General features: G+C 44.1%; 1 protein-coding gene across 5 annotated transcripts in view; it reads left to right on the top strand.

Moving 5' to 3' along the window:
* Nucleotides 1–14,419, top strand: part of ankrd12 (ankyrin repeat domain 12) — a 203,614-nt gene that overhangs the window by 105,400 nt on the left and 83,795 nt on the right. For all 5 annotated transcript variants that reach the window (XM_085992374.1, XM_085992377.1, XM_085992373.1 and 2 more), the window contains one exon: nucleotides 5,142–5,292. In XM_085992374.1, coding sequence (XP_085848500.1) covers nucleotides 5,206–5,292 — 87 coding nt within the window. In that variant the 5' untranslated portion in view covers nucleotides 5,142–5,205. The remainder of the gene's footprint in view (nucleotides 1–5,141; nucleotides 5,293–14,419) is intronic.

Raw genomic sequence — 14,419 nt, 5'->3', positions numbered from 1 at the left:
TTATCTACCTGGCCTGCTACCTTCAGGGATCTGTGGACCTGCACTCTAAAGTCCCTTTGTTCCTCTACACTACTCGGTGTCCTACCATTTAATGTGTATTCTCTTTCCTTGTTAGCCCTCCCCAAATGCATTACCTCACACTTTTCCGGATTGAATTCCATTTGCCACTGTTCTGCTCACCTGACCAATTTATTGATATCTTCCTGCAGTCTACAGCTTCCTTCTTCAGTATCAACCACACAGCCGATTTTAGTATCATCTGCAAACTTCTTACTCATACCCCCTATAATCAAGTCTAGATCATTGATATTTACCACAAAAAGCAAGGGACCTAGTACTGAGCCCTGCGGAACCCCACTGGAAACAGCCTTCCAGTCACAAAAACACCCATCAGCCATTACCCTCTGCTTCCTGCCTCCGAGCCAGTTTTGAATTCAACTTGACACTTGCCCTGGATCCCATGGACTTTTAACTTTGTGACCAGTCTGCCATGTGGAACCTTATCAGAAGCCTTGCTAAAGTCCATATATGCTACATCAAATGCACTAACCTCATCCACCCTCCTTGTTATCTCCTCAAAAAAAAATTCAATCAAGTTTGTCACACATGACCTTCCCTTAACAAATCCATGCTGACTATCCTTGATTAATCCGTGTCTTTCTAAATGAAGATTTATCCTGTCCTTCAGAATTCTTTCCAATAATTTTCCCACCACCGAGGTTAGGCTGACTGGCCTGTAATTACTCGGTCTATCCTTTTCTCTCTTTTTAAACAAGGGTACCACATTAGCAGTCCTCTTGTCCTCTGGCACCACACCTGAAGCCAGAGAGGATTGAAAAATGATGGTCAGGGCCTCTGCTATTTCCTCTTTTACTTCGCTTAACAGCCTGGGATACATTTCATCCGGGCCTGGGGATTTATCCACTTTTAAAACTGCTAAACCCCTTAATACTTCCTCTCTCACTATGTTTATTTCATCTAATATTTCACGCTCCTCCCCCCCCCCCCCCCCGATAGCAATGTCTGCTTCGCCCCTCTCCTTTGTGAAAACAGACACAAAGTATTCATTAAGAACCCTATCGACGTCTCCCGCCTCCACACACACATTACCCTCATGATCTCTAATAGGCCCTACCCTTTCTTTAGTTATCCTCTTACTCTTAATATATTTATAAAACATCTTTGGGTTTTCCTTGATTTTACTTGCCAAGAATTCCTTTCCTTTAATGATTCTTTCTATAGTTGTATAACTGGGGAACTTTCCTACCCACCTTGAATACATAAACTATTTGGGTTGGCAGTTGTTTATTTTTGGGTGGCACCTAACCTGCAAATAAACTAGCATTTGCAATCAAGATATGAAGTCCCTGATTAGCTGCACACTTACAGTGGCTGAGCATAAATTAATTTCTGTGGTATCCCACGAATGCTGTTTCTCCTACTGTCAGCTTAATTGCTCTTATAGTATGTATCGACAGCAATGGCATTAATATGGCATGAATACGCAGTTTTTCAGTGTTTTGTCAAACCATAACGTCAATAAATGTGTCTACAATGTGCCGCCGTCATTTTTTTCTAAAATATACTTTATTTCGTGCATAAAGTAACTGGTTTGTTTGTTATCCAACATGTTCAAACAAACTGCTAATATTAAAAGCAGAGTAAGCGTGTGGAGGAAGGGATGTAATCGTGTGGAGGAAGGGATGTACAAGAGAAAGCTTAAGAGGGGGCAAGGGTTGGGGGTTAAGATAGGACAGGGTGAAGCCATGTAGGGCTTTGGACACAAGAATGAGAATTTTAACTTTGTGTTGGAGGACCAGGAGCCAAAATACGTCAGCAAGGATAAGGGTGATGGGTAAGCGGCACTTGGTGTGGGATAGGATGCTGGCAGCAGAGTTTTGGCGAGCTGAAATTTACAGAGGGTGGAGGATGGGAAGCTGGCCAGGAAACCATTGGAATAAGCAAGTCTGTGGGGTGACTAAGGCATATTTAAGGTTTTCGACAGCAAATAAGCTGAGTTGGGCAGACTTTGTAGTTATGGGGTCAGAAGCTCTGCTTGGGGTCGGATAGGACTCCGAGGTTACAAACACTTGGGTTGAGCCTCTGAGTGTCTGGGTAAGGGGATGGAGTTGTTTGTAAGGGTATAGAGTTTGTGGTGGGGGGCCGAAGACACTGGCTTTGGTCTTCCTAATGTTTAGCTGGAGAAATTTATGGCTCATCCAAGACTGGATATTGGACAAACCGTCTAACAGCACAGGCAGTGAAGGAGTTGAGAGAGATAGAGGTGGGCATCATCAGTTTACATGTGGAGGCTTAGTCTAATGTTTGCAAATTATGTCACCATGTAGATGAGGGCGTAAAAGAAAGATCCTTGAAGGACTTCCAAGGTGGTGGTGCAAGGGTGGGAAGAAAATCCATTGGTAGAAGTGCTCTGGCTACTATCAGATAGCTAAGACGGAGAACAAGCTGAACAATGGAGGAGAGCCATTGGAAATGTGGTTAATTATGTCAAAGGTTGGATAGAGGTCAGGCAAATGAGGGATAATGTGCAACGGTGTTTTTTGGTGGATTTCCCATGGTTACAGTCACAGCAAAAGGTTGTTAGTCCTGTAACAATAAGCTCCGCGTGATTCAGGACCGAGTGGTTTTAAACAACAAGCTTTAAAATACATTGACTAATAACAACAGTATTGTCCTTCTACAACTGTTCTACATTATTACATTAAATGACCAGCAATTAATACAACCTGTTTCCTCCACGAAGTTCAAGCTGATCAGATTTGTAATCTTTTGCGGGCTACAGTTAAGGTGAAAAGACTTCAGACTGTCCATGAGAGCACACTATCTTTTGGAGAGGCTAAGTTCTACCCTTATACTGTTCGGCTACCTTGCGCTGCATGTACTCGGTATCCTGCCAAGCTGAGCTGTTTACGCAACATCTTAATTGTTATTGTTCTCTCTTATCTGTAAATGTCTGGTTCTTTACATGTTATCATGACCAGTCCACAATAGGGCCTTGCATATTGGGTTGTGGGTCTCCTAGCCAGTCCCTTACCTAGGTATAGTTTTGAAACTTCAGCATTTTCTCCATATTCGCTCTCGAGCCAAAATGCTGGAGCAAAGTAAGCTGGGATATCCCAACCATTTGGGCCACTGCAAGATATTCTAAGTGTTGGTCACAGAAAATGCCATTTGTGACTTTGGTTAGTAGCATTTTGGTGCTGTGGAAGGGGCAAAAATCTGGGTGGAGATGGCGCGTTTAAGGGCGTTGGAGATGGGGCAATAAAGGTGGTGGGTGGGGGTTTGAAGATAGGGTGATAATGGCAGTTTTGACAGGGAAATGGACAGTACCTGAGGAGGGAACCGTTTGAAGTATCAGGTAGCTTGGGCTCAGGACTCATATCTCTAATTGATGGTTCTGGTGGATGCCAAGTTTGGATTGGACACAGTTCTTCAGGACAGCACTCAGCAAGGGAGAGGGATGCTCCGCTCATTGTTGTTTCTCTTCAATGACTCGCGTCCCATTGTAGATTTAAGCTTGTGACATCCAAGTGCACGTCCAAACAGAGCTCCTTCTTTAAGACTGAGGCATGCAAGAGATTGAAGACCAAGCACTAAGGTGGATTTGTGGCAAAAGGTATAAAGGGTCATAATGACTTTCTTGCTTGGGAGGGGTGGAGGAAGATGGTAAGCAGGGTCAAGTTGGAGCCTGGTAAAGGGAGATTGGAACCAGATTGATCTGTTGTGGTTCACTCAGTAATTAATACCTGAGCCAGCCCAGTCTGCTGTGCTCTAGGCACATTTGATAATTGACTAGCTGATGTAGTTCATTTGGATCTTGAGGGTTAGACTTGTCACTGGGAGCTAGAATTCTTCCTACTCGGCTCCGGACAATCTTGTAAATCAGCGGCCTAATGGATGGGGTGGAATAGTTAAACAAGTTGTGAGAACCGTACCAATGCTCAGTGCTGTTTAGGCTGCTTTGGTTTTACCCAATTAAACAGGTGTATTTCTAAACATACTTGGGAGTCCCTAAGGTTTGATTCTTGCCAGCCTGCATTTTTTTTATTTTTTTTTATTCATTGATGGGATGTGGGCGTCGCTGGCTAGGCCTGCATTTAGTGCCCATCCCTAATTGCCCTTGAGAAGATGGTGGTGAGCCGCCTTGAACCGCTGCAGTCCATATGGTGTAGGTACACCCACAATGCTGTTAGGAAGGGAGTTCCAGGATTTTGGCCCAGCGACAGTGAAGGAACGGCGATACAGGTCCAAGTCAGGGTGGTGCGTGGCTTGGAGGGGAACTTGTAGGTGGTGATGTTCCCATGCGTCTGCTGCCCTTGTCCTTCTAAGTGGTAGAGGTCGCGGGTTTGGAAGGTGCTGTTGAAGGAGCTTTGGCGAGTTGCTGAGTGCATCTTGTAGATGGTACACACTGCAGCCACAGTGCGCCGGTGGTGGAGGGCGTGAATGTTGAAGGTGGTGGATGGAGTGCCAATCAAGCGGGCTGCTTTATCCTGAATGGTGTCGAGCTTCTTGAGTGTTGTTGGAGCTGCACTCATCCAGGCAAGTGGAGAGCATTCCATCACACTCCTGACTTGTGCCTTGTAGATGGTGGAAAGGCTTTGGGGAGTCAGGAGGTGAGACACTCGCCGCAGAATTCCCAGCCTCTGGCCTGCTCTTGTAGCCACAGTGTTTAGTTGGCTGGTCCAGTTCAGTTTCTGATCAATGGTAACCCCCAGGATGTTGATAGTGGGGGATTCAGCGATGGTAATGCCATTGAATGTCATGGGGAGATGGTTAGAGTCTCGCTTGTTGGAGATGGTCATTGCCTGGCACTTGTGTGGTGCGAATGTTACTTGCCACTTGTCAGCCTTGATTTACTGGGCTTGGGTAAGTGGGATAAGTCCCTGCAGGGAAGGTGTGCCCACTCCTTCTCAGGCAAATGTCAATAGTTCCGATTCACTATTAACCTAGTTAATCGTTCCAATTCACTAATAACCTAGTTAATAGTTCAGATTTATTCATTTTCAGCATGGTGATGGATGTCATGTGTCTGACACCAGTTAATCTAAAGAAAGTCAATTGCGCTTCTGAGGCTGTGAATGCAGTATGAAAAATACCTTTTACTACTTCTGTTTCTTCAGATAAAGGATGACCATATTGTTGCCTGAAACAGGCAGCTGAGGAGAAAGGAACAAAAGCTGTAAAATGCCCAAATCTGGGTCTTCCAGAACAGCACAGACTGAAAGTTCTGAATGCAACAGCAACATGGTTGAAAAACAGACTGGAAGAAAGGTAAGACGTGCTTTAAAGTGGCATCTTATTGTAAATAATAGGTTTGCACAACTGCCTTTGCATATGTACAATCCCCTACTAAAACTAGGAATATTTTTGGATTTTATTAATAATTAAAATTTGCTTTTTAGATTTGCAGACCTGGATTACCATTTGACTATATTAATTTGAATTTCCTATCTCAGGAAAGAACTTTGCACATGAAGTCTCATTCTCAATAGCCATTTTAAAAAGAAAGAGTTGTTAGAATTAACACAGTATCCTTTTTCGTCTGATTCTATGTGCTTGGAATATTTGAATTTCAGTTGTTGAGTGTTGATTGCCTTATTGGGCTGAGAAGAACAGTCATCTGGCAGGAATTATGAGTTTTGACTGTGTAAGGGAGTTGAATTCATGTCCATCACATAGTTAGACACGCTATTCTATTTCTTCCATGCTAGTTTCCACTGATGTTTTTGGCACTAAGGACAAAATATTCAAAATGCTAAATTTACTGCATTCTACATTTTGGAACTAAACAGATATTGTAGTTTTAGGACCAGATATGGTTTGTCTTGAATCTTTCCAGGGAGGCCAAGATATTGTGTATGGAAGTACATTACAACGTGAGACCAGTTCATCATTGTTTTCACACCAGTCATGTGGACTCAATTTTCACACACGTTTGATTTTTCTTTGCAATTCCGAAGCCAATTCTGAGTCACTGCATGTGTGCAAAATTCTAATGTCAGCGTGACAACACACTCCTGCTAAGCGCATTTCAGAGCAAATGGCATGGGAAAACTGCACATTTAATATGTGCTGCCCTACACGCATGTTCCAGAAATAAGGCTGCCAAATTAGAAGTCAAACTCTGTTCCGAGATCCCCAAGTAGCGGCACTTTTATTCCTCGTGGTGGAGTTATAGTGCCATTCCCGGGTCTCTGGTGCCATTGCTATCGCTGAAGTATGCAGGTAGGCCCAAATCTGATCCCCAATGTTGGGAGAGCTGAGGCATGACAGAAGCTAACAGCTCACCTCTATTATTAAAATGAGGCCTGAGACCCAATTTAAGATGAGCTTCAGGCCTTGCTACAAACTGCGAAATTCTGAGCAAGGCGTGTCAAGCCCGGGAATGTTTTGGGGATTTGGAGGAGCCGAGGGAGTAGGGCTGCAGATTGCAGCTGTTTTGTGTGCTTCTCCCCCTCCTCTCCTAGCCCGACATGAACTGTGGCAGTTAGAGCTTACAATGTAAAATCAGGGCATGAGAATCCGCAATCTCTATACCTTTGTTCCCTATTGACCAACCAGTGGAAACAGTCTTTCACTGTTTACCCACAGTAAAGTCCCCAGGTTTCACCTCGCCCCTTTCTCAGCGCCGTTCCCAGTCATTACGTTGCTGCTATTCCTGGCTCTGCAGGAAATGCTGGGCCCCACTCCATTCTCAGTCCTCTTTGCCTGGCACCCCTCAACCAAGTCCCAATCTCCCCCAACACCCCAGACTCCTGTCAACCTCTTCCTCTCTTCCCCCATCCCACCCCACCCCCAGTCTTAATCTCCTCACCCTAATCCCTTCACCCTCTTCCAGCCCAACCCAACTCCACACTTCTCTCTCTCTCCCTCCCCCCCTCTTTCCCCTCTCCCCCTCTCTCTCTTCCCCCTCTCTCTCCTCTCCTCAGTCAGCTGGTCCTGTTTCTAGTCAACCCTGACATAACTGAGCAGGATGGCGGGCGGCTGCTGCAGCACGTAGTTTACATGGAGCTTAGAAGCAGCGCCCAGGAGATCCATGTCCCATTCCTAAGCTCAACACACCAAGGGTCGGATTCGGCATGTTTGACACCCTTGCTGTAGATGGAACATGCTGCAACCGTAGTACGGCAGTGGCAGAGGAGGTGGTTAATAGATTTCAGTGGCGGAGAGCCACTCGAGCAGACTACTTTGTCCTGGATGGTGTCAAGCTTCTTGAGTGAATGTTGTTGTTGCTGTACCCAATCAGGTGATGAGTACTTGATCACACGAGCCTCCTCCCATCTTTCCTTATCTAAATCTATCAACATAACCCTCTATTCCCTTTTCCCTCATATGCTTGTCTAGCCTCCCCTTAAAGGCATCTATACTATTCACTTCAACCACTCCCTGTGGTAGCAAGTTCCACATTCTCACCACTCTCTGGGTAAAGAAGTTTCTTCTGAATTCCCTATTGGATTTCTTGGTGACTATCTTATATTGATGGCCTCTAGTTATGCCCTTCCCCACAAGTGGAAATATTCTCTCTATCCACTCTATCAAAACCTTTCATAATTTTGAAGACCTCTTTCTATTGGCAAGTTGAATCTGAGCAAGTGACCCATCGACACAGGTGAGAAGAAAATCATCTTATCGAAGTCAAGCAAGGAAAAAAAATATACATTTTAGAGTCTTGCATTCTTAGATTTATCTTTATAGGTTTGACTGTTACCTCGTCAGTGACAGCTTGCAAGTTTGATGCAATATACAGAATTCCTTTCCCCTCCCATTTAGAAAGAGAAAATTTCTGTTGATTTTGTAAACCGTTGCCTTATGAAACAGGTTTAGTGGTTGCTGGAGGTACTAAGCCATTGCGGGCAGCAAAGTGACAGTTGGTTACATCCCATCGATGTTGGTTTTTGCTGTTAATATGCTGGATTATGAATCCTACTAAAGTCTAGCTGGGTGGGGTTTGGAACAAAATCCTCACCTAAGGCAGAATATGTACATTTTCAAAATCAGGATCTGCCAACTCGAAGAGCCAAAATTAAATGAATGGCAGAAGTCAGAGTACCCCACGGGAAGACCTGCTAATAGACGTGCCCAACTCGAGGAGGTAGCTCAGATTACTGAACGGGTTGGACAAAATAAATAAGCGGGCAGAACAATGGCTGATGAAATTTAATGTGGACAAGTATAAAGTACTGCACATGGAAAATGGGTGAAGCGCATGCTCCCAGCTAAAGATGAAGTTGCAAAAGACCTTGGAGTCTTAGTGGATTTGATGCTCAACATGTCCAACTAAATGGCTTACTATGAAATACCAAATTGTGCTGGGGCCTGTACATTTTGTGACCATACCGTAGCTGGTTTTATAATCACACTGTGTATAGTAAATCTGGGCTCCAACAACACTCCAGGACAAGGTGGGCTGGGCAGGTTGAGAAAGTGGTGAAAAAAGCATACTGGTTCCTGGGCTTCATAAATAGAGGCATAGAGTACAAAAGCACGGAAGTTATGATGAACCATTATAAAACATTGGTTCGACCTCAACTGGAGTATTGTGTCCAATTCTGGGCACCACACTTTAGGAAGGATGTGAAGGCCTTAGAGAGGGTGCAGAAAAGATTTACAAGAATGGTTCCAGGGATGAGGGACTTCAGTTACGTGGATAGACTAGAGAAGCTGGGGTTGTTCTCCTTAGAGCAGAGAAGGTTGAGAGGAGATTTGATAGAGGTGTTCAAAATCATGAGGGATCTAGACAGAGTAGATAGAGAGAAACTGCTCCCATTGGCAGAAGGCTGAAGAACCAGAGGACACAGATTTAATGTGATTGGCAGAAGGACCAAAGGCGACATGAGGAAAAACATTTTTACGCAGCGAGTGGTTAGGATCTGGAATGCACTGCCTGAAGGGGTGGTGGAGGCAGATTCAGTTGTGGCTTTCAAAAGGGAATTGAATAAGTATCTGAAGGAAAAAAAAATTGAAGGGCTACAGGGAAAGGGCGGGGGAGTGGGACTAGCTGAAGTGCTCTTGCAGAGAGCCGGCACAGACTCGACTGGCCTCCTGCTGTAACCATTCTATGATGAAACAGCCCACTTGATCGGCACCTCATCTATCACCTTTAAACATTCACTCCCTCCACCACCAGTGCAACATGGTTGTAATGCATCTTGTAGATGGTACACATTGCAGCAACTCACCAAGCTTCTTCAATAGTGCCTCCCAAACCCGTGACCTTTACCACCTAGAAGGACAAGGCAGCAGGCGCATGGGAACACCACCATCTTCAAGTTCCCCTCCGAGTTACACACTATCCTGACTTGGAAGTATATCGCTGTTCCTTCATCGCTGGGTCAAAATCCTGGAACTCCCTAACTAACAGCACTGAGGGAGCACATTCACCACAGGGACTGCAGCGGTTCAAGAAGGCAGCTCGCTACTGCCTTCTTGAGGGAAATGAGGGATGGGCAATAAATGCTGGTGCTGCCAGCGATGCCCACATCCCTTGAATGAATAAATTAAAAATAAACTATTGATTACTTCTTCAAACAGTTTGCTGATAATTGGGAGGAGGTTGATAGAATGATAAATGGCCAGGTTAGATTTGTTCTGATTTTGGTGGATAAGATGCACCTGGGCAATTTCCACAATGTGTAGTGGATGTTGGTGGCATAACGGCACTGGAATAGCTTGGCTAGGCAGCCAGCTCGTTCTGGTGCACAAGTCTTCAACACTACAGCTGAGATGTTATTGGGGCCCATAGCCTTTGTTGTCCAGTGCAATCGGCTGCCTTTTAATGTCACGTGGAGTAAGCCAAATTGGCTGGACGCTATCGTCTCTGATGGTGCGGGTCCTTGGCAAGATGCGGAGTAGAATTGTCCTCTTGCCACTTTTGACTGAAGATGCTTGGAGATAGTGGAGGAAGTGGAAAGCAACAGAACAGATTTAAAGGTGGCTGCTTACATTTCGGTGTCATGATGTTCTGTACATTCCTCCATATTCGTGCATAGGTTTTCAAACCGGTTCCAAAAAGAGATTTCTTTCCGTCTGTTATTTTTGGGATGTTAGTTATCTATTTATTTGCTAACTTACTATCTCCATTTTTGTTGCTTTATATCTGGGTGTCCAAACTATAATCCGCTTGCCCGCAAATTTGTCAGCGATTTAGTTCCATTTGCGCTTTGTTACAGCTCACTAGTTTGTCTTGTCTACATTATCAAGGCTTTGAAGTTTAGGATAAGGATTTTCTTAGTGCAGTTACTTAATTGGTGGATAAATCCTTTAATTGGAACACCTGGACCCATGTGTATCCACAGCGTGAGAATAATGTAAATTAATGGGAACATTGATTTCAACATTTATGTGGCCTGCTGTCTCCATGGAATGCACTCCTGCTATAAACTTAATAAAATAATAAAATGCTGGAAGTACATAGTACGTTCATCAGTTTGTGTAACGAAAAAAGACAGGGTTAACATTTTGTGTAGATTCCTTGTAAGGCGCGTTAACCTGATCTTTTGTCTTTACAGATGTTGAAGGGCCTGCTACATATTTCCAGCATTTTGTGTTTCAGATTTCCAGCAGTTGCAGCTTTTTCTTATTATCTGTACTGTTTTCTTTTTGGTAGCTGATGCTGTCTTTCAGAAGTGAGGACATGGGGTACCTGAGAATGTGTGTACAGTACATATTTGCAGGAGATTCGACACACACAAGTTTGGAAAAACACCAAATTGGTGATGCTGCCCTGGTCTCAGCCACACCTGCTGGTTTTGTTGTTACCCGGCTTCCTTATTTTCTTCAGCCCGTACTTCCTCCTGGCAAAGTAACAGAAGTCATTGTAATCCTGAGTTAAGCTGCTGAACATTTGAACAATGGTCGAGTCTCCTTAGCCAGTCTATTGTGCAATAGAAACAGAAATTTTAATGCAAATTATGAGTTACAAAATACAGTACTAAAATTTTGCAACTAAAATAATTCTAATTGGAAAAAGCACAATTTTAACACCCTTTTAAAATTTATAATTTGTATTATTTTTTTTTAATGTATAATTTGTATTTTTTTAAACCCAGTGCAGTGTAATAAATTTTCTTGAAGTAGACTCCCATGGTAAAGGAGTAATAAATTTCTAATGTTTGATGCATTCTATATTAAGATATGTGGTTTATTGGCCAAGAGTAGCTGCTTTTACATTAGTATTTGTTTAGTTTGGATTGCAGGAGAGAGCTGGCCCACAGCCATGAGCCAGCTCCCGTATCACAGTGGCAGAATTATGGACCCACATGAATATTTTTGTCTGATTACACTCCTGTGAAGCACCTTGGGGTGTTTTAGAAAGAAAGAACTTGCATTTTTACTACATTAAAGATGCTATATAAATGCAAGTTGGTGTTGAATTAGCACCTTGACTTTCCTTTCCCATGGGACAAACTAACTGTGTGATATTTTAGAAGTGCATATAATCTAGTGTGAAACTTCAGTGCAGTACTGAAAGGGTGCTACATCATCAAAGGTGTCATCTTTAGGATGCGATGTTAAACTGAGGCCCTGTCTAGGTTTTTGTGAAAGATTGCATGGAACTATTCAAAGAAGAGCAGGGGCGTTCACAGGGGTGGCTTGGCCAACATTTATTCCTCAACCAAGGCCACCAAAATAGATTAACTGGTCATTTATCTCATTACTGTTTGTGGGACCCTGCTGTGCTTTTTGTATTTTTCCCTTGCTAGTCGTTTTTGCTATGTAATGCAAAAATTGCACTGAAACGTTTTAATTTTTATGCTTTAAAAAGAAATCACGTGTGCCCATTGTCCGAACTACACAATTGTATTTGTCTCGAGACCTGCACAAGTCTCATGTATAAAAGTGTCTCAATTTGGGAAAAGAGTCTGTTTTCACGTTGCCCCTTGTTGCAAAACTAGTGTATATACTTAATGCTCTTTGAATAGAGTATGTTTGTGTGGTTTATTTTTGTGGCGGTTTTCCATTCAGCTTTCTCCATGAAGCTCAGGTTGTTGATTGTGGGCATGCTCTGAGGGAGCAATTCTAGCTTCTGACTTGCCTTTCCCTTCTGTAACTACTGTTTGCACCTTCTGCAACTCAACATCCCAGTGTTCTGTTCCTCCTGGGACAGATTAATATTTTTACTTAACTCTTGCAAATAAAATTGCAACTAAAAAAAAGTTGATATAGAGTCATAGGGGGAGAAATTCGGTGGAGCCGCAAACGGGGCGCCAAGCTCGCCTGGGCGCCGGAATTAGCGCAGCGATCGGAGCAGTTGCGACCGCCGGAAATTCAGCTTGAACGCCCCAAGAGGGACACGGGGCGAGGCTCGAGGCGCTCCGCGTCCCTCTTAGGGCGCTGAAACTGAATATCGCAGCACAACGTGCCGCAGCAGCACGGCGCGCTGCGGTACTGCAGGCCTTCCTCCCATTCTTAAGGGGGAGGGGCCTGCACCAGCGTGATCAGAGATCGCGAGTGCCGGCAAAAGAGCCCGGCACCGAGAAGTGGTGCCGGGCTCTCGGAAAACAGCCGGCACTGCCGTGGTGGGAGAGCAGGAGGCCGGGGATGGAGGTGCTGGCAGGCGGCCGCCGAAAAAAACGGCCACCCCGCACCTCCACCTTAATTTGCGCCACTGCCGCCACAGGTAGGCCGCGCGATTTGTGAATGGCGCTACAGAGGCGGGCACTACCGAATATCGAGATCGGGGCGCTGCGCACGCCGATGACGTCATCGGTGGCGGCGCAGCGCAACAGGCTAATGCCGCCATTAGCGCCCCAGCTAAATATCGCGGGAGGCGTGGCCAGTGGCGCTAAAGCCACTGAGTGCCCTCTTTAGGCGCTAACTGGTGGTGCAGCCCACCGACTTTCTAGGCCATAGTTATACAGCACCGAAAGAAGCCCTTCAGCCCATCGTGTCTGTGCCGGCCATCAATGATATAAAAATCAGACGGTAAAATCCATAGGATAAAAATAGTTGTTGTTCTCAATTGTGCCATTACATTAAAGGGAAAGGAAAGTCTAGAGGGAGTACTTTTTGTTTGCAATACACTTTTTTCATGTTAAATTTCTTTTAATTTTTTTGCCAACAAGGAAACTCTCTCGTCGGGTTAGTCAGCCATTTCCATCATGCACATCTTGTTTCCTTCAGAGATCAAAAAGAATCGGCTGGCTGAAACATAAATGTCTGTTATGCCATGAATCACCTAATGCTGAAAGTTTTTAGTGGGTTATTGGTTAAGAGCCAGTGTTTGTGTTAATATTGCTGGTCCTCATTTTAAACTCACTAGTTCAGTTACTCTCGAGGAACGTACTAATTTTCTTGTGATTGCATTGCGAGCTTCCCTTTCCACCCTCCAAATTTTTTTTGAGAATGCAGTTTTCATAGCTTTAGAAATGACAACACAGAAGAGTAATCAGTACATTGCACATAGGCCTTTTGCTAGCTCTTCAACTGGAGCCAACTACTCGAATGGGATTCATGTGGATAGTTCCAGCTGACGAGGTGCATCAATACAGGTGCATTGGGCTAAATGTTCTCCTTCTGTGTTGTTAGTTATATGATTTGATATCCCATTTTTCTGTCCTTTCCCTGTTTCCTTTTATATTTTTCCTTTTCAAATACTTATCCAATTCCCTAAGTGATTTAGTTTCTGTCTCTGTAGCCACTTCTGTAAAGCACTGCATGTTCTAATCATCCTCTCTGGGGAAAAAAATCTCCTAAATTCCTCCTTCATTTTACTAGTGACAATCCTGAGTTTATGTCCCGTCTTTACCAATTTGCCAGCCATTAGAACCCATTTTTCATTATCTACTTTCTCAAAAACTATCATAATTTTGAAAACCTCTGTTAGACCCGGGGAGGGCGGCGTGAGGTAGTTTGTTTCATGGGAAAGGGGCATCAGCTGTTTGGGAAGTGTCAGCTGTGGCTCAGTGGGAAGGACTCGCCTCTGAGTCATAAGGTTGTGAGTTCAATTTCCACTCCAGAGCCTTGAGTTCAAAAATCTAGGCTGACTCCAGTGCAGTGTTGAGGAAGTGCTGCACTTGTGGATAAAGTGATCAGCCGAGGCCCTGTCTGCTCTCTCAGCTGGCCATAAAAGATCCTATGGCACTATTTTGAAGAAGAGCAGGGGAGTTATCCCCAGTGTCCTGGCCAATATTTATTCCTCAATCAACATCACTGAAACAGATTATCTGGTCATTATCACATTGCTGTTTATGGGAGCTTGCTGTGTGCAAATTGGCTGCTGCGTTTCTTGCATTTCAACAGTGACTGCACTTCAAAAATACTTCATTGCCTGTAAAACACTTTGGGTCTTCCTGGAGTCGTGAAAGGCACGATATAAATGCAAGTTTTTCTTTTTGATGATGCAAGACTATTATTTGCGGAGTTAAGTAAAAATATTAATCTGTCCCAGAATAAACAA

This window comes from Somniosus microcephalus, chromosome 7 (genome assembly GCF_052327205.1).
Source record: "Somniosus microcephalus isolate GS21.2 chromosome 7, FLI_Smic_1.0, whole genome shotgun sequence".
NCBI lineage: Eukaryota > Metazoa > Chordata > Chondrichthyes > Squaliformes > Somniosidae > Somniosus > Somniosus microcephalus.
The sequence above is the reverse complement of the archived record's forward strand: the minus strand, read 5'-3'. Positions and strand labels throughout refer to the sequence as shown.